The following is a 21,300-nucleotide window of genomic DNA, read 5'->3' on the forward strand; positions in this document are numbered from 1 at the left end:
AGGGTCAGACATAGAGAGGGTCAGACATAGAGAGGGTCACAGGTGGAGAGGGTCAGATGTGAAGAAGGTCAGACTTGGAGAGGGTCAGAGTAGAAGAGGAAGTGTGTGTGTGTGTGTGTGTGTGTGTGTGTGTGTGTGTGTGTGTGTGTGTGCCTTTCTCTTCGTGCATGTGAGTGAGCGAGAGTTTTGTTTTTGATAAATAAGTATTATATAGCTGAGTTTTTTTTCACACATATAACATGTGTTTTATAGCTTTTGTTTACCATCACCCCAACCTGAGAAGCTCCCACAGTGTACGTTACAGCCCACTTAATTACAGGGCCTCAATTACAGGGCCTCTCTGTGTAACTGGTTTCTGTCAGGGGGTTTATTGCTCTTCTATTATAAGGATGGTGTGAGCATCTTGGGGGCAAAGTAGATGGTGTTGGCTTTGAAAAGGATTATTGGCAACATGTAAATAATATTTTGTCTCCATATGTATTGAAAACATAAATGCATTTTCACAATAAGCACTTGTTGTCTCTCAAATACATCGCTGCAGTTGTTAGCTAGCTGGTACATTTTTGCCATATTATCATAGATGTGGTATAAGTCAAAACACCTCAAAACAAGACAAGGTATCAAAAACAAGATACAACTAGCTGAAACAAACCACCTACGATTCCCCACATGGCAGCTTCTGGTCATTGTGGCTAGCTATCTGACCATTCAGAATCATAACACAGGGCCTTTGCAATGCATGTCCATCATTTTCGTGACGTTGTCAGGGAAACCGTCTATAAGGTGTGTGGGTGTGTGGGAGGCTGACGTCTTGGTAGCCCTGCTCTTAGATAAGCTCTTTGAAGTGTGTTGAAAGGTGGACCTGAAGATGAAGTGGTGTGTGTTCAGGGCAGATCCCCATCTACCACCACACTGTACTAAGGTGTGAGAGAGAAACTGGTAGCAGAGCTTCAGCAGTACTCACCTGCATCACTGATCACGTCACAGATAAGACGGCACAGGGCATGGGCCTAGAGCTTTAATTAATCTTTATGTAATCTGAGTTTCCTGATTTGCCCCATTGTTTTAGTTGTGATTTGTTGTACCCCCAGACTGCAGAACCAAGGGTCAGTTCAATGCCCTGTCCTACCACTTCAGAGGGCGCAGGTCAGTGGACCAGAGCTCTGCAGAGGAGAAGCCTGCAGCCAACAGCATACAGGAGAACAGCAGGTACCTCTGGCTACGTTAAGTTCCTTGAATGTGATAACCATTCTGCGTCATAGCTAACGACTGTGGTGACTAAAATTATTATAACTCACAAAGTTATGCTATAATAACATAAGGTTGTATTTTGGGATGTGTTTTCTTATATTTCAGCCCAGCTGAAGGCACTCCTGAAAATCTTGTGAATGTCTCTCTCACCTGGCAACAAAGCATTGAACCTTCGCTGAATGACTTCCAAGACTTTGTGGTGGACATGCAGAAGACTATCACAGGTTTACGGAAGCAGGTGAGAACAGTTGTATACTACATAAGGCTAGATCTGCTGGATTTGTTCTTTAAGCTCATCACACGTTGAAATAGCAACAACAGACTTGTTGGATAGTGATTTGAGTGCTTCTTTACATCCTTCCTCTACACTGCAAGTCCAGTCATATTCAGCTCAGACTCTTACACATAGAACCTATGCAGAACAGTGTAGAATCTAAACACTATAAGCCGGTATTGTATGTGCCCAGATTGAACAGGATATGCTGCCTGATGGTAGAGCATTTTAGCATGTAGCACACTGGGATGGGATAAAGGAGAGCTAACTGTGCTGTAGGCTAACAGGCTAACATGGCTTTGATTAAAGTGGAACGTACAGCGTTTTTAACTACTTTGCAGATATGAAACAAACAGACAATCATAATATCAGTAAAAAATATACAATTCCCAGTTTAGGCAAAAAATTCATTTGTAAGAGATTTAAAAAATGCATCATTTTTTACTCCAAATTCCATTGTTGGCCGAATAGAGGGATGCAGTTCGATGCATAATTAAAATAATTCACCAATACATTTATTGGTAGTTCCTGCTATCAGGTTGTAAATCACAGCTGGGCTGGTACACTGTTTGCTTCCTCTACCCATTCAGGATGTACTGTTTCAGTTTCAATGACTCTTTATTTTAGACAAAACGGACGAATGTAACTAATGCTGGGAATGTCAATACAATCAAACTAGCAAGGGCAATGATCACAAGTCAGTCATTACATGGCTTATAGACAAGCGTATCTATTTATGTAGCTATTTATTTAGCTAAAAACACGGACCCAAACGTTAGTTAACTAGCTAGCTGCTGGGAGGTTGTCATGTCATTGGACGAGTGGGTGACTTTTTACCCTCATCTCGTGTTTTTTTGTGTTGCTACAGCTAGAGATGCAGGTGTCATTTGGTTATCAAGCAAGAAATGAGGATCGCTTTGCTAGCTGGCTAGCTATGCTGAACTTGAACTACAGTTAGCATGCATATCTCTTAGTTGTCAATCCAATGTATTTGGCATCAATTAAATGGGCGGGCGGGCAGTTCTCATTCAATTGTCAAAACGTGGGTTGAGACAAGCCTGCATTTGCAGGCGAGCTGCAGAACGGCGAGTGGGCTACTATTCCCCATCGTTTATCAGCGCAATTTTGATGGTCAACTACAAGCTGAAAAAGTTTGAGTGTTTATCTACTATTCCCTCGTTAGATTTTAGCTCATCTTTCTCTGGCTAACATTAGTTGTTGATCTTAAGGAGGGAAAGACACCTGTTCATGGTTGTTGGATCAATAGGACTGTAAAGTTCCTAAATGTAAGTGGGCTCACGTGGTATTTACATATTCGCAGAAATCCATTCGGGTGTATTTTGGTGAATGTGTTCTAATGGTCTAATGTCGCGCTGTTGCTACTGTCTGTAAACACAGTCCAGTTCAAAGTGAATGATGGCCAACCCGTGTAGCAAATGGCTTATTTGCATATCAGCTCTTATTGGTCAAGGCGCACCGGTCTGTGTAGAGTCCGGTCCTGGACAAAACGTACACGTTTTTATTATGCCTTGATCACACAGAGTGTCATTGCGCTTTGGTACACCAGAAGTATATTCATTTCCAATGGAACTCTGCGTTTGCCTTGCAGCATTGCATTACAGAGGCAGTTGCTGTGCATTCTGTGTGGTGCATACATAGGATGTATCAAACGTATGCATGAAACTGTATGCGTAGACGGCTTGACGGAAATGATAGCAGAAGGTGAATGTTGAACTTTTGTTGCACACATATCCAGATGATGCTGCGTACCATTTTGCACAGCGACGCTGTAGGTTTGATCGAGGTTTTATTAGGTTTAATTGGTTTTATTTACTGCAGTGTCTATTCATTGTCCAAACGCACACACGGCCGCTTTCCCACTATATATTGCTACAGAATTTTTACAAATGTGTTACTGTATGTCATTCCCAAACATTCTATGAAAGTATGAAAATGTGAAAATGACCATATCTAAGCATCAGAAAATGTCGTCATATTTTTTCCTGGGGGTGTATATGAACAGATTTTTATAAGATTTCATGTTGCTAAAACACTGTCAGTTCCACTTTAAGTTGTAAGTGGTACAGATGATTTAAACAGACTGGGCCCTGTGCCCTGCCCTTGGCCCCTCTGTGCTGCCTGGGTCTTTGAAGGGGGGGGGTGTATTTATTGTAAGTGGATGGTTAAATAAAACTGCCCCGGTCTAGCTTGTTCGCGTGACTCGCATTACAGGAAAGACGTTGGGCTGTGGGTGTGTGTACGTGATTGGGCGGGGGGGGGGGGGGGGGGTCTGGGCTTTAGTTAGCAGAGGGGGTGCTACCTCCATTAACCCCTCCTGTCTGTCTGCAGATTAAAAGACTTGAAGCTCGTCTGAGTAAGACAGACTGCACTGATGAGGAGGGCCGTGAGCGATCGGACGGAGAAAGGTGGAAGAAGGATCCGTGCTCCACATGCGAGTGCAGAGTATGTACCCCTCCACACACATGCATACACTCCCCTACGTATTTATTTGGACAGTGAAGCTGTAACTTTTAATTCGACTCTATACTCCAGCATTTCAGATTTCAGATGCAAAATATTTCCTATGAAGCGAAAGTACAGAAAGGGTTTTTTAATGCAGTATCTGTTTTACCATTTAGAAATGAAATCACTTCTTGTATTTAGTCCCCCCATTTGAAAGTGTCATAAGTATTTGGACAAATTCACTTATACATGTACAGTTGAAGTCGGAGGTTTACATACACTTAGGTTGGAGTAATTAAAACTCATTTTTCAACCACTCCACCCATTTCTTGTTAACAAACCATAGTTTTGGCAAGTTGGTTAGGACATTTACTTTGTACATGACACAAGTCATTTTTCCAACAATTGTTTACAGACAGATTATTTCACTTATAATTCACTGTATAACAATTACAGTGGGTCAGAAGTTTACATACACTAAGTTGACTGTGCCTTTATACAGCTTGGAAAATTCCATAAAATGATGTCATGGCTTTAGAAGGTTCTGATAGGCTAATTGACATAATTTAAGTCATTTGGAGGTGTACCTGTGGATGCATTTCAAGGCCTACCTTCAAACTCAGTGTCTCTTTGCTTGACATCATGGGAAAATCAAAAGAAATCAGCCAAGACCTCAGAAAATAAATTGCAGACCTCCACAAGTCTATTTCATCCTTGGGAGCAATTTCCAAACGCCTGAAGGTACCACATTCATCTGTACAAACAATAGTACACAAGTATAAACACCATGGGACCACGCAGCCATCATACCACTCAGGAAGGAGACGCGTTCTGTCTCCTAGAGATGAACGTGCTTTGGTGCGGAAAGTGCAAATCAATCCCAGAACAACAGCAAAGGACCTTGTGAAGATGCTGGAGGAAACAGGTACAAAAGTATCTATATCCACAGTAAAACGAGTCCTATATCGACATAACCTGAATGGCCGCTCAGCAAGAAAGAAGCCACTGCTCCAAAACTGCCATAAAAAATCCAGACTATGGTTTGCAACTGCACAAAGATCGGACTTTTTGGAGAAATGTCTGGCCTGATGAAACAAAAATAGAACTATTTGGCCATAATGACCATCATTATGTTGGAGGAAAAAAGGGGAGGCTTGCAAGCCGAAGAACACCATCCCAACCGTGAAGCATTGGGGTGGCAGCATCATGTTGTGGGGGTGCTTTGTTGCAGGAGGGACTGGTGCACTTCACAAAATATATGGCATCATGAGGCAATTATTTGGATTGAAGCAACATCTCAAGACATCAGTCAGGAAGTTAAAGACCCACAAATGGGTCTTCCAAATGGACAATGACCCCAAGCATACTTCCAAAGTTGTGGCAAAACTGCTTAAGGACAACAAAGTCAAGGTATTGGTGTGGCCATCACAAAGCCCTGACCTCAATCCTATAGAACATTTGTGGGCAGAACTGAAAAAGCGTGTGCAAGCAAGGAGGCCTACAAACCTGACTCAGTTACACCTGCTCTGTCAGGAGGAATGGGCCATAATTCACCCAACTTATTGTGGGAAGCTTGTGGAAGGCTAGCTGAAACGCTTGACCCAAGTTAAACATTTTAAAGGCAATGCTACCAAGTACTAATTGAGTGTATGTAAACTTCTGACCCATTGGGATTGTGTTGAAAGAAATAAAATATGAAATAAATCATTCTCTCTATTATTATTCTGACATTTCACATTCTTAAAATAAAATGGTGATCTTAACTGACCTAAGACAGGGCATTTTTACTAGGATTAAATGTCAGAAATTGTGAAAAACTGAGTTTAAATGTATTTGGCTAAGGTGCATGTAAACTTCCGACTTCAACTGTATGTGTATTAAAGTTTTCAAAAGTTAAGTATTTGGTCGCATATTCCTAGCACGCAATGACTACATGAAGCTTGTGCCTCTACAAACTTGATGTACATGTACATACAGATCACACACATGTACAGACCACACACAGACTTGCACAACCACAGTCTATTCACCACCCTCTCCTCAACACGCACACAGTGCAAAGTGTACAGTATATTCACAATTCACATTCACACCCAGCTTATCAGGCCTGTTTGCCATTAACGGCCTCTTTCCACAACTTTTCACACTGCCTGGAGGCAGGCTAGATGATCAGATCGACAGAGCCATTGGCGTGCCATCACTGCTCCACTCAGCACCATGCCAGTGCCAGGATCCACCTGTCCTGTCCCATTCTTCCCTGTTCTGGCGCCATGGCCAGCATTACACCCTTCTAAATCAAATCAAATCAAATCAAATTTATTTATATAGCCCTTCGTACATCAGCTGAAATCTCAAAGTGCTGTACAGAAACCCAGCCTAAAACCCCAAACAGCAAGCAATGCATGTGAAAGAAGCACGGTGGCTGGGAAAAACTCCCTAGGAAAAACTCCTGAGAAAGGCCAAAAACCTAGGAAGAAACCTAGAGAGGAACCAGGCTATGAGGGGTGGCCAGTCCTCTTCTGGCTGTGCCGGGTGGATATTATAACAGAACATGGTCAAGATGTTAAAATGTTCGTAAATGACCAGCATGGTCAAATAATAATAATCATAGTAATTGTCGAGGGTGCAACAAGCACGTCCGGTGAACAGGTCAGGGTTCCGTAGCCGCAGGCAGAACAGTTGAAACTGGAGCAGCAGCATGGCCAGGTGGACTGGGGACAGCAAGGAGTCATCATGCCAGGTAGTCCTAGGGCTCAGGTCCTCCGAGAGAAAGAAAGAAAGAAAGAGAGAATTAGAGAGAGCATATTTACATTCACACAGGACACCGGATAAGACAAGAGAATACTCCAGATGTAACAGACTGACCCTAGCCCCCCGACACATAAACTACTGCAGCATAAATACTGGAGGCTGAGACAGGAGGGATCAGAAGACACTGTGGCCCCATCCGATGATACCCCCGGACAGGGCCAAACAGGCAGGATATAACCCCACCCACTTTGCCAAAGCACAGCCCCCACACCACTAGAGGGATATCTACAACCACCAACTTACCGTCCGAAGACAAGGTCGAGTATAGCCCACAAAGATCTCCGCCACGGCACAACCCAAGGGGGGGGCGCCAACCCAGACAGGAAGACCACGTCAGTGGCTCAACCTACTCAAGTGACGCACCCCTCCCATGGACGACATGGAAGAACACCAGTAAGTCAGTGACTCAGCCCCTGTAAAAGGGTTAGAGGCAGAGAATCCCAGTGGGAAGAGGGGAACCGACAAGGCAGAGACAGCAAGGGCGGTTCGTTGCTCCAGCCTTTCCGTTCACCTTCACACTCCTGGGCCAGACTATACTTAATCATAGGACCTACTGAAGAGATAAGTCTTCAGTAAAGACTTAAAGGTTGAGACTGAGTCTGCGTCTCTCACATGGGTAGGCAGACCATTCCATAAAAATGGAGCTCTATAGGAGAAAGCCCTACCTCCAGCCGTTTGCTTAGAAATTCTAGGGACAATTAGGAGGCCTGCGTCTTGTGACCGTAGCGTACGTGTAGGTATGTACGGTAGGACCAAATCGGAAAGATAGGTAGGAGCAAGCCCATGTAATGCTTTGTAGGTTAGCAGTAAAACCTTGAAATCAGCCCTTGCCTTAACAGGAAGCCAGTGTAGGGAAGCTAGCACTGGAGTAATATGATCAAATTTTTTGGTTCTAGTCAGGATTCTAGCAGCCGTATTTAGCACTAACTGAAGTTTGTTTAGTGCTTTATCCGGGTAGCCGGAAAGTAGAGCATTGCAGTAGTCGAGCCTAGAAGTAACAAAAGCATGGATTAATTTTTCTGCGTCATTTTTGGACAGAAAGTTTCTGATTTTTGCAATGTTACGTAGATGGAAAAAAGCTGTCCTTGAAGCAGTCTTGATATGTTCTTCAAAAGAGAGATCAGGGTCCAGAGTAACGCCGAGGTCCTTCACAGTTTTATTTGAGACGACTGTACAACCATCCAGATTAATTGTCAGATTCAACAGAAGATCTCTTTGTTTCTTGGGACCTAGGACAAGCATCTCTGTTTTGTCAGAGTTTAAAAGTAGAAAATTTGCAGCCATCCACTTCCTTATGTCTGAAACACAGGCTTCTAGCGAGGGCAATTTTGGGGCTTCACCATGTTTCATTGAAATGTACAGCTGTGTGTCGTCCGCATAGCAGTGAAATTTAACATTATGTTTTCGAATGACATCCCCAAGAGGTAAAATATATAGTGAAAACAATAGTGGTCCTAGAACGGAACCTTGAGGAACACCGAAATTTACAATTGATTTGTCAGAGGACGAACCATTCACAGAGACAAACTGATATCTTTCCGACAGATAAGATCTAAACCAGGCCAGAACTTGTCCATGTAGACCAATTTGGGTTTCCAATCTCTCCAAAAGAATGTGGTGATCGATGGTATCAAAAGCGGCACTAAGATCTAGGAGCATGAGGACAGATGCAGAGCCTCGGTCTGACGTCATTAAAAGGTCATTTACCACCTTCACAAGTGCAGTCTCAGTGCTATGATGGGGTCTAAAACCAGACTGAAGCGTTTCGTATACATTGTTTGTCTTCAGGAAGGCAGTGAGTTGCTGCGCAACAACTTTTTCTAAAATTTTTGAGAGGAATGGAAGATTCGATATAGGCCGATAGTTTTTTATAATTTCTGGGTCAAGATTCGGCTTTTTCAAGAGAGGCTTTATTACTGCCACTTTTAGTGAGCTTGGTACACATCCGGTGGATAGAGAGCCGTTTATTATGTTCAACATAGGAGGGCCAAGCACAGGAAGCAGCTCTTTCAGTAGTTTAGTTGGAATAGGGTCCAGTATGCAGCTTGAGGGTTTGGAGGCCATGATTATTTTCATCATTGTGTCAAGAGATATAGTACTAAAACACTTTAGTATCTCCCTTGAGCCAAGGTCCTGGCAGAGTTGTGCAGACTCTGGACAATGAAGCCCTGGAGGAATACCCAGATTTAAAGAGGAGTCCGTAATTTGCTTTCTAATGATCATGATCTTTTCCTCAAAAAAGTTCATAAATTTATTACTGCTGAAGTGAAAGCCATCCTCCATTTGCGAATGCTGCTTTTTAGTTAGCTTTGCGACAGTGTCAAAAAGAAATTTCGGATTGTTCTTATTTTCCTCAATTAAGTTGGAAAAATAGGATGATCGTGCTGCAGTGAGGGCTCTTCGATACTGCACGGTACTGTCTTTCCAAGCTAGTCGGAAGACTTCCAGTTTAGTGTGGCGCCATTTCCGTTCCAATTTTCTGGAAGCTTGCTTCAGAGCTCGTGTATTTTCTGTATACCAGGGAGCTAGTTTCTTATGACAGATGTTTTTAATTTTTAGGGGTGCAACTGCATCTAGGGTATTGCGCAAGGTTGAATTGAGTTCCTCGGTTAGGTGGTTAACTGATTCTTGTACTCTGACGTCCTTGGGTAGGCAGAGGGAGTCTGGAAGGGCATCAAGGAATCTTTGGGTTGTCTGAGAATTTATAGCACGACTTTTAATCTTCCTTGGTTGGGGTCTGAGCAGATTATTTGTTGCAATTGTAAACGCAATAAAATGGTGGTCCGATAATCCAGGATTATGAGGAAAAACATTAAGATCCACAACATTTATTCCATGGGACAAAACTAGGTCCAGAGTATGACTGTGGCAGTGAGTAGGTCCAGAGACATGTTGGACAAAACCCACTGAGTCGATGATGGCTCCGAAAGCCTTTTGGAGTGGGTCTGTGGACTTTTCCATGTGAATGTTAAAGTCACCAAAAATTAGAATATTATCTGCTATGACTACAAGATCCGATAGGAATTCAGGGAACTCAGTAAGGAACACTGCATATGGCCCAGGAGGCCTGTAAACAGTAGCTATAAAAAGTGATTGAGTAGGCTGCATAGATTTCATGACTAGAAGCTCAAAAGACGAAAACGTCATTGTTTTTTTTTTGTAAATTGAAATTTGCTATCGTAAATGTTAGCAACACCTCCGCCTTTGCCGGATGCACGGGGGGTTTGGTCACTAGTGTAACCAGGGGGTGAGGCCTCATTTAACACAGTAAATTCATCAGGCTTAAGCCATGTTTCAGTCAGGCCAATCACATCAAGATTATGATCAGTGATTAGTTCATTGACTATAACTGCCTTGGAAGTGAGGGATCTAACATTAAGTAACCCAATTTTGAGATGTGAAGTATCACAATCTCTTTCAATAATGGCAGGAATGGAGGAGGTCTTTATACTAGTAAGATTACTGAAGCGAACACCGCCATTTTTAATTTTGCCCAACCAAGATCGAGGCACAGACACGGTCTCAATGGGGAAAGCTGAGCTGACTACGCTAACTGTGCTAGTGGCAGACTCCACTAAGCTGGCAGGCTGGCTAACAGCCTGTTGCCTGGCCTGCACCCTATTTCATTGTGGAGCTAGAGGAGTTAGAGCCCTGTCTATGTTCCGCAGTACCAACCTGCTGGCACCATAGTGCCAACCTCCTGTCACCGCAGTACTAACCTCCTGGCACCGTAGTGCCAACCCCCTGGCACCGCAGTACTAACCTCCTGGCACCACAGTACCAATCTCCTGGCACCGTAGTACTAACCTCCTGGCACCGTAGTACTAACCCCCTGGCACCGTAGTACTAACCCCCTGGCACCGCAGTACTAACCTCCTGGCACCGCAGTACTAACCCCCTGGCACCGTAGTACTAACCCCCTGGCACCGTAGTACTAACCCCCTGGCACCGCAGTACTAACCTCCTGGCACCGCAGTACTAACCTCCTGGCACCACAGTACCAATCTCCTGGCACCGTAGTACTAACCTCCTGTCACTGCAGTATTAATTTCCCGGCACAGCAGTACCAACCTCCTGCACCGCTGTACCAACTTCATGGCACCGCAGACCCATGTACAGTGTCACTTTTCAGCTTGACCGAATCTTTTCACCTCTTTATCTTCATGAATCTCCAGTCTCTCACTTTTCCAACTGCTGGCAGAGGTGACGGTTTCTCATGCCAAACCTGACGACCCCCACTCTCTCTTTCTGTCTTTCTTTCTTTCCCTCCCTCTCTTTCCTCCCCCACTCCCTCCCTCCAGGATGCCCAGGTGACGTGCTTCATGGAGTCGTGTCCTCCGCCGGTGGAGTGCCAGGAGCCTGTGAAGCTGAAAGGATTGTGCTGCCCCGTGTGTCTCAACCAAGGAGAGGGAGCAGCCAGTAACAGCCAGACCCAGACAGGGAGCCAGGCGCCGGGTAGCCCTCATCACGTATAACCCTCAGGGGCCCCATGCCCTAGTGTCTGACACACACACACATACACACACAGAAGGAGAGACCCTGATGGTGCGCTTACCTTACAGCCACCTGCACCCAATTGCCTCGTTTTTTTAATCGTTTTTAGAAAAATCATCATTTGTATTATTTTGTTATTTTGATTGTCATGTCCCCCATGGCCAACGAACTGCCTGAGGCTTGGTTTCAAATCCACTGGCAACAGGAGAGCAGTCACAATGGATCTGCTTCCTTCTGGAAGGATAAATGGATGGAGGAATATTTGGATGGATGGACAGATGGACAAACCCCTTCCTCACTCGGGGCCTTCCAAACAGGCCCTCAGAGGTCTCTGATCTGAAGTGTTACCTCACCACTGCATTTGAAGGCCCCACAAAGCGGCTGAAACAAATGTGTTGTTTAAAGAGGAGGAAATGGCACTGCAGCCATTAGATCGACCATGGGTCGGCCATGTTGTCTCAAAACGCTTTCTCAGGTTAGAGATGCCGAAAAACTGGTGCTAATTTTCCCCTTTGTCTTAACGATTTAGTCACTAAATACAACACTTCAAAGTATTATTATTATTTTTTACAATATGCAAGCAACAAATATACACTCATTATGTGCCTTTTGTTCTTAAAAAAATCACATTTGAGAGACATTTTATGTACTAAATTACTTCCGCTTTCAAAATGTTTATGGTGCTTTATATCATATTATGAATATGTATTTTCCCTTTTGTATCACCTGCTAACATATGAAGATAATGTGAAGCCCTACAAAAACCTTTTGCAATTCAAAGATGTCTACTGATTTTTACCTTGTTATCACATCTGTCTTCAATGGCAACTGTTGGTGAACTAAATAACTTCTGGTATTTAGATATGTTATCTCCTCTCCTCAAGGCAATGTCAAACTTTTACAAACTTGAGGGGTGTTGGTTGGAGTTGGGGCTTGGGGTTGGGTTGGAAGGGGAGATGTTCCTATTTGGCTCAACCGCTCTTTACTAGATGTAATGCTTTTTCACACTCCATGTTGTTAAAGCAGTGAAAGGCCATTTGTTACCACTGTAGAGATGTAGTCATTTTTGTCCCAACGTTATCAGTGCTCTTTCAGTGCCAACTGCTAGCCTACCACAGCAGTACTCTGTCCTACCCCTAGTGTCCCGTCTACCCCTCTGTCCAGCATTAGCCCATACTCACACATAGACATTAAAGGACTGCAGCCTTACCTCCCTAACTGATGCTCTCATAACCAAACCCACAGCTTCTCAGCTCTAGTTTACTGAAGGACACTCACTCACATGCATTCCTTTCCCCTTCCCAAGCACTCAGCCCTTATGATGTAACTATTCTCCTCTGTGTGCTGGAGAGTTGTGTGTGTGTGACCAATCACCAGGTCTCTGTAGTTTTAATGCAGGTGAGAAACCTTGCCTGGCTCTCGTCTCTTAGGTTCCTAGGAGACGATGGATATGGAGGCGAGGTGACGTCATTTGGCCGGGTGTGTGAAGCGCAGACTTCCACCTCTCTGAACCCCATTCCTCTCTAATGGAAGCCAGATGGGAGGGTAGGGTGGAACGGGAGATGGTGTCAATCAAATATCTGGCGCTGCTTTATTTTCTGGAGGCTCCCTACTGTTACAATCAGCCAACAGAGTGTGTCCCATTGACGGACACACACACACACACACACACACACAGAGGCCCATAAATCAGATACAAGTATGTAAAGTATGCTGTTTGGATTTGGGGTTTCTCCTAGAATGTCAAGGCAAGCATGTAGTTGTGGTGGAGCTCAGTAGCAATGTTGGCACATTGGTATCATACCACATGGAATACATACAGCATTATGTATTGTAGACCCTTCTTTTCTCCTCCCTCTACTTTCCTCTGCAGTACCTCGGCTTTTACTCCTGCTTCTCTGTGTGTGTGTGTGTGTGTGTGTGTGTGTGTGTGTGTGTGTGTGTGTGTGTGTGTGTGTGTGTGTGTGTGTGTGTGTGTGTGTGTGTGTCTGCGTCTGTATATGCATGCAACCCCAGGTTTGGCTCCCATTGCACTGTGACCTCACTTCCTCTGCATCGCTGGTTGTCATGTCATCTTCAGCCATGTTGTAATGAGTACCTTTCGTTGTTTTTTTTATTTTCATTCTAACCCTCATGTTACTGGTCTCCCCTTTGTTCCCCAAACCCCCCACTGTCACCGGAATGCACTGCTCTGCAAGACTGAACATGCTTTACCTACACTGTCCCAAAGTGAGTGGTCAAAGTGGATACCTATCTGACAATTGTATTGTAAGTTTGCCAAAGAATTGTTTGCACTGTAATGTATGCCTCTCAAAACAATAATAAAAAATAGGCCACATTTGAAATACAACCGCCATGTTTGTTTGTTATTTCCCTGGTGGGTGCTGCTACTCTTTAGATATGTTGCCAAACACTGTCATTATGGGTAAACATGTACAGTACTGCCTCGTGTAAAGCAGATTGATGATAGAGTTGCATGTCTTAAGACCTGATCCAGTTTTTGCCCAATGCCATCAATCCTGTACTGTACTATGTAGCCATTCCTAGTCAGTTGTAATTTGGCTTTTAGACGTAAATGAAGAACATAAGAGTCATGTTTGATGAATACCTGTTGTAGTGGAAACTCTATCCCCTGTGTAACTAAGGGATATCTATCTGTGAGTTTCTGTGTTGTGGCACTGTGGAGTTAAACTATATTCACGGTTATTGGTTAGAGAATGGCTGTGCTTTTATTTCTCTTGTTAATTAGTCTCTAGAATTGTTATGGTTTGGGAACCACCAATGTCTTTGGTTACCTCATCTGGAGAGCCAATAGTTGTTCCTGATCATGTGACCTGACCAGGAAAAACTTCAGACCCTAGTTATAACCTGTAATAGTATAAGTTCTAGAGATGTTCCTTTGTCAGAGCTAACAATGCCTTTTGAAACCTGATGTAATTATAGATTATCACATCCTCATCATAGTTTGTCAATTGTTCTCTCTACATTTGTCTGGTGCACAGATGTTCTGTTTTCATGACGTACCATGAGTGTTGTAAACAGACCAACAAGCATCAGAAAGCTCCTTTAACCAAACAGGAGGCAGCTGGTGTTTACTGAATGACGTCTCCTCCATTGATCATCAAAACATTAGTAACATTGTCCATAGATCATCATCTTCCCATCGGTGCTTTTGAATGTTGTTATGGTCTTTTCAACCAGTGTTCACTTAAAAATACATTTATTTTGAAGTAGGATGTCTGATGCTGTCACGGCTGTTTGAAGGAGCGGACCAAGATGCAGCGTTTCGTAGTTCCACATATTTATTAAAAGTGAAACTGAATGCAATACACTAATAACTTGAAAATAGGAAAACAACAAACCGTGACGCAGCGAGGACAACACACTACTCAAAAGACAATAACCCACAAACAACAATGAGAAAAAACCCTACTTAAATATGATCTCTAATCAGAGGCAAATGAGGATCAGCTGCCTCCAATTAGAGATCAACCCCAAACAATCCAACATAGAAATAGAAAACTAGAAATCAAACATAGACTAGAAAACATAGATCAGCCCAAAAACACCCCCTGTCACGCCCTGCCCTACACTACTATAGAAAATAACATCTTACTAGGGTCAGGACGTGACAGATGCAATGATTTATTGTGGCTTTTACAAAGCTATCCCAAACATTGTGTCTGGATTATGTCTTCAACAGTCTGTCCATGGATTACCTTCAACAACAAACCCCATTTGATCCTGAAATACTGGAACAAATAGTCCTACATTGGGACTACAATTACTTTATAATGAGAAAGTAATGAGTGAATGGAAAGTTATCTATGATGCTGAACCAATGACAGAGTTTTGATTAAATAAGCTCGTCTTGACACAAAGCAGTCTGCTTGATGTCCACTCCTGAGTCCTGTCTGAACCAGGTGGTCTCTTTGTCTGTCTCTGAATTTCTCTCTCCTTCTCTGATCATCCATCTTTATCTCTCTCTCCATTCTTTATTCCTTCTGTCTATTATTGGTATCTTCTCAGAGGAGGGCCTGATCCTTGTCCTCCTTCCGGTGGAAGCCCCTCTCATAGTCAGAGAGATGGAGGGAATGAAACTGGAGGTGGACTTGAGGTTTCCAGTGGTGGGCCAGATAAAAGGCCTCCTCTTCCCAGTCAGGAAAAGCCATTATCGCCATGACAACATGGGACCAATCACTCCATAGACATCCTCAGAAGTCCCACCAGTAGTGGTGCGTGGGTAAAATCACTGGGGAAGCCAGGAAAAAAATGACGATATTGCAACCTATGTGTGATATTTGTGTTGTTTGCTCTATAGCCTGTTAGTTTATATGCTTTTGCCACTGTGATGTATAGGCCTAAGGCACAGACAGTAAGAAGACACAGTGGCAGAATAAATTCGCCCACACCTGCGTTTCATCACAAAACCAGAGAGCAACATCTGTCCTCTGAAGTTCACAAAGCATATTGTCGGTCCCGTGTGGCTCAGTTGGTAGAGCATGGTGTTTGCAACACCAGGGTTGTGGGTTCAATTCCCACGGGGGACCAGTACTGTGAAAAAAATTAATGAAATGTATGCATTCACTACTGTAAGTCGCTCTGGATAAGAGCGTCTGCTAAATGACTAAAATGTAAAATATATTGCATGTAACAAACAGTTACATGACCTACAGCATGGTCAAGCAAGTTAATGTTTCTGACATCTTCAGACTACTAAACAACTATTGATTTAGAACCATGGAGAGTTACTGCAAGTCACAAAGAAAACAGGAGCTGCCTCCACTATTCCAGTGCCATTTCAGCAAAATGGATTGTGAAAGTTTCAACATCTAAAATCGCCTATGCTTACTCTAATACAGTGACAACTAAAAGATACCAAAAACAATTTAATCCAATCAACCTAAGCTAAATATAATGTGGCTGGTAAGGGCACTGATTTCTGTGTGTGCGTGTGTTCATGCAAGTTGACTCACCCTACACCAATGCCATCCTCCTCTCTTTCATGTTGCCGAAACAGTCTATGACTCTGTCATACAGTACACGCTTTTAGTTTTAGTTTTTGTTGTCCTAGGCTACCTGTTTGCTCACTAGCCTAACTTCCTTTCATGGGCAACAATGAGCCAGCTAGTTAACATTAGCCTACTACATCTAGCTACATATTGAACTTCCATCCTCTCAGGTAAGGGGCACAATGTATGAATTTATGGTTTGAATGGTCAGAATCACCGTTATAATCATTGGCCTGTACGGAGAATTAAGTAAAACCACAAGACCAAATCCATATCTCCATCCAAGGCTAATTTAGGAAAGGGCCAATTTTAGCTAGCTAGCTAGCCACCGGAGGACAACAACACAACGAGATTGAACAATTCAGTTTTTTTCTGTCAATTACGTTTGGCTTTTGATGTGATTGATGTGAAGCCAAATCCAAACTGGCATCCTTGACACTCATTTTTGGTACGCCAGGACCATTCACAGTAGAGTTCACTCAGTTTAGCTCAACGCAGATTGGCTATTATTTTATGTAATTTGTTTATCAAGGGAGGCCAAATGCTCGCTGGCTTTCCTTGCATTCAATGCTACGGGTGGCAACAAATTCATACTCTTTTGACCAGACAGCATCAGACAGATGGGCTACATATACAGAGACAGAGGGGCCTTGTTTTGCTCGCTCGGATTCTTTCTCCAGTGAGATACATTCAGCCTCTTGCGAATTGAAGGAAAATGATGAAAGCAAGACGAATTATAATTATTTATTATTTTGGGGGGTGGGGGGAGCCTGACTACCCTTTGCATCCATGGATACCTGCCACTGGGTCCTCAGATAGGAGGCCCCCTAGAGGGCATGTTGGGGGGGAGGGAATCACCAGCATGTGGTCTTTCTCTCCCATATCCCTTCATAGTTTATTCTTTCCGGTATCTCCCATAGTCCTAGTCCCTGCACGCACTGAAGCCTCTCTCCTGGCCACTTAGCGCTGAGCTAAGCCCCAATGTTGACTTTGGGACGGGGTGAGATTATGTAAGCGAGGAAGTGCTGTAGGTGTTCCAGGCCTTTCTCCAGACATAGCCAGATGGTGTGAAGCAGACAGACAGACCTACAGACAAACACAGGACATCTCCCCTACCCTACACATCCTGCAGCTGCACAGCCCTGGCTCTCCACAGCCTCGACTCTACTTTCTTAATCAGGACCTGGAATTTAATTTGGAAGACCGGGTTTCTGTATTGCCTGACCAAGGTGGGAGTTTTCTTCCCACCCTCCCTCTCTCCCCAGGAACGTCAGTCTCATTCTCTATGCCAGGTGATGAAAGGGCGAAGAACTCTGGATCCTGCTGTTCGCTTCAAAGCACCAGGGCCTTTGATTGGTTGTCATCCAGCTGAAGCCTTTTATTGTTTTCCAAAATGGCACGAAGCGCTTTTGTAGTGTGTACTGCATGTACAGTAACTATGTTGGTTTAATGTTCTGAGGGAGAATGTCAGTAGATCTGTTTTGGCACAGAAAGCAGACGAGACTTGGGGGAGAGGAGCTCTTGTTAGCATTATATGGCAACGTACATTCCTTTTTCCAGTTCAGGCCTTGATTACATTTCCAGATTTTTTGTCACTCCCAATGTCGGTTACAGTAATTAGATTTACGGCTGAAACTCGAACCCAGAGAGAGTGCTACATCTGACCCATTCCCCCTTCCTCCCTCAGGATTTTCAGCCCTATGCAAATGCCAACTTTCTTTCCGTAGTCTATTAATCCTAATTGCCTAAACAGAATATATCCTCTTAACCTAACTGCAAAAACAGGTCAGTTTTCGAGGACGGGGAGTGTTCTGACATTAGATACGATCTTCCACTGAGTGATAGAGCTGGGGGGGGGCTAGTGGTGGTAGTGGGAAGAGGGAGAGGGAAGGGTACATGAAGTAATTGTTGTCGTTAAAAACAAAGCTAATCTTGTCTGAGGAGTGACTATGACTGTGACTGACTTACCCTGCATTCCTCCAACAGGGATCAGACTGCACCAGTAATAATCTCCTGCCTGCCTGCCAGGCAGAACTCCTAATAAGCTCTCCTCTCCTAGGCCTGAAATGGCCCTAATAGGCCCAGCCGGAGAGGGAGAGAACCAATAAAAAAACTGAGACAGAGCCAATCCCTTCTGCAGCAGCAGACGGGACAGGTCCGACTGCAGTACACCCTCTCATCCACAATCTGGAGGAATGTGAGATACTGGGTTGATAAAGGAGAATAGACTGTTTGTGGGAAATGTTGTGTTTTGAGGTGTGAGAATTGGAGAAAGGATGAGAGTGCCAAAGTGGTTTGGAAATGTCTCAGTTGTCTCAAACTTGTGTGAAGCTTATACAGTGGGAATTCAGTTGATGTGTAAACATATTTCCCTTCACAGGCCAAGCCAGATCCCCTGCCAGGAGGATAGTGTTGTCGGGTTGTCAGGTATCAAACACTCAAAAGAAAATGTATTACAGAGTCTATTCTTTCTGTTGGTGTGCGCCAGTAGACCAGTGATGAAACTGGATCTTGTGTCACCAACCCCTGGCTGTCAAACTCTGCAATATCACTAGAGTCAATAAATATTGTAACCGATCCTCTCCCACTTGTTTTCTATGGCAGCTCTCCTGTTGGCTTTCCCAGTTTGCTCTCATACTGATATGATAACAAAGGGCAAAGATCAGGTCAGAGATTAGCCGGTGTGTGTGTGCGTGCGTCCCGTTTTAAGATTGCAGAATCCATCCCTGGGAGCAGACGAGAAAAACATTTATTCAGGAGATGACATCACTCCGAGGGTCAGGCGGGCTGATTTATGGTTGGCCGATGGTGCCTGGAAAAGGTAACACACACACACACTCACCGTATTTCAATTACACACTGCTCCAGGTTTGTCAGGCCGTTGGTCTTTGCCCTCATTCCCAATTAATCAGTTAAGTGCTACAGATGTACAGTGGTGTAAAGTTCTACTTAAGTAGTTATTTGGGGTATCTGTACTTTACTATTTATATTTTTGACAACTTTTATGTTTACTTCACTACATTCCTAAAGAAAATAATGTACTTGTTACTCCATACATGTTACCTGACACACAAAAGTATGTGTTACATTTTGAATGCTTAGCAGGACAGGAAAGGGGTCCAAATGGTCACACATATATCGAGAGAACATCCGATAGTGCCAATAGTGTGCAAAGCTGTCATCAAGGCAAAGGGTGGCCACTTTGAAGAATCTAAAATCTATTTTGATTTGATTCACACTTTTTTGGTTACTACATGATTCCATTTGTGTTATTTCATAGTTTTGATGTCTTCACTATTATTGAAACCCTGAAATGAGTAGGTGTGTCCAAACTTTTGACTGGTACTGTATATATACAATGCTTTCGAAAAGTAATCAAAACCCTTACATAAGCATTCAGACCCTTTACTTAGTACTTTGTTGGCAGCGATTACAGCCTCGAGTCTCCTTGGGTATGACACTACAAGCTTGACACACCTGTATTTGGGAAGTTTCTCCCATTTTTCTCTGCAGATCCTCTCAAGCTCTGTCAGGTTTGATGGGGAGCGTTGCTGCACAGCAATTTTGACGTCTGTCCAGAGATGTATGATTGGGTTCAAGTCCGGATTCTGGCTGTGCCACTCAAGGACATTCAGAGAATTGTCCCAAAGCCGCTCCTGCGTTGTCTTGGCTGTGTGCTTAGGGTCGTTGTCCTGTTGGAAGGTGAACATTCACCCCAGTCTGAGGTCCTGAGCGCTCTAGAGCAGGTTTTCATCAAGGATCTTTTTGTACTTTGCTCTGTTCATCTTTCCCTCGATCTTGATTAGTCTCCCAGTCCCTGACGCTAAAAAACATTCCCACAGCATAATGCTGCCTCCTCCATGCTTCACCTTAGGGATGGTGCCAGGTTTCCTCCAGATGTGACGCTTGGCATTCAGGCCAAAGATTTCAATCTTGGTTTTATCAAACCAGAGAATCTTGTTTGTCATGATCTGAGAGTCCTTTAAGTATTTGTATTTATTATGGATCCACATGCCAAAGCAGCAGCTACTCTTCCTGGGGTCCAACAAAATGAAGGCAGTTTATACAATTTTAAAACATTACAATACATTCACAGATTTCACAACACACTGTGTGCCCTCAGGCCCCTACTCCACCACTACCACATATCTACAGTACTAAATCCATGTGTATGTTATCGTGTGTGTGTGTATGTTATCGTGTGTGTGTGTATGTTATCGTGTGTGTGTGTGTGTGTGTGTGTGTGTGTGTGTGTGTGTGTGTGTGTGTGTGTGTGTGTGTGTGTGTGTGTGTGTGTGTGTGTGTGTGTGCGCGCGCACGCGTGTGTGTCTGTGCCAATGTTTGACAGCCCGCTTGGCAAACTCCAAACGTGCTGTCATGCGCCTTTTACTGAGGAGTGGCTTCCGTCTGGTCACTCTACCATAAAGGCCTGATTGATTTAAGAATGATGGAGGCCACTGTATTCTTGGGGAGCTTCAATGCTGCAGAAATGTTTTGGTACCCTTCCCCAGATCTGTGCCTCGACACAATCCTGTCTCGGAGCTCTACGGACAGTTCCTTCGACCTCATGGCTTGGTTTTTGCTCTGACATAGACTGTCAACTGTGGGACCTTATAGAGAGGTTTGTGCATTTCCAAATCATGTCCAGTCAATTGAATTGACCACGGTGGACTCCAATCAAGTTGTAGAAACATCTGAAAGATGATCAATGGAACACAATGCACCTGAGCTCAATTTCGAGTCTCATAGCAAAGAGCCTGAATACTTATGTAAATAAGGTATTTCTCTTATTAATATTGAATACATTTGCAAAATATTCTACAAACCTGTTTTTGCTTTGTCATTATTGGGTATTTTGTGTTGATTGATGAGAATAAAAAATAAATACATTTTAGAATAAGGCTGTAATGTAACAAAATGTGGAAAAAGGGAAGAGGACTGAATAATTTCCAAATGCACTAGAGAGAGAGAGAGAGAGAGAGAGAGAGAGAGAGA

General features: G+C 43.6%; 1 protein-coding gene across 1 annotated transcript in view; it reads left to right on the plus strand.

Annotated features, from left to right (window-relative positions):
* Positions 1-13,643, plus strand: part of LOC115172777 (peroxidasin) — an 85,537-nt gene extending 71,894 nt beyond the window's left edge. Inside the window, exons 20-23 of the mRNA XM_029730520.1 lie at positions 1,092-1,209; positions 1,357-1,489; positions 3,875-3,988; positions 11,101-13,643. Coding sequence (XP_029586380.1) covers positions 1,092-1,209; positions 1,357-1,489; positions 3,875-3,988; positions 11,101-11,274 — 539 coding nt within the window. The 3' untranslated portion in view covers positions 11,275-13,643. The remainder of the gene's footprint in view (positions 1-1,091; positions 1,210-1,356; positions 1,490-3,874; positions 3,989-11,100) is intronic.
* The last annotated feature ends 7,657 nt before the right edge of the window (positions 13,644-21,300 follow it).

Source organism: Salmo trutta, chromosome 33 (assembly GCF_901001165.1).
Source record: "Salmo trutta chromosome 33, fSalTru1.1, whole genome shotgun sequence".
Taxonomy (NCBI): Eukaryota; Metazoa; Chordata; class Actinopteri; order Salmoniformes; family Salmonidae; genus Salmo; species Salmo trutta.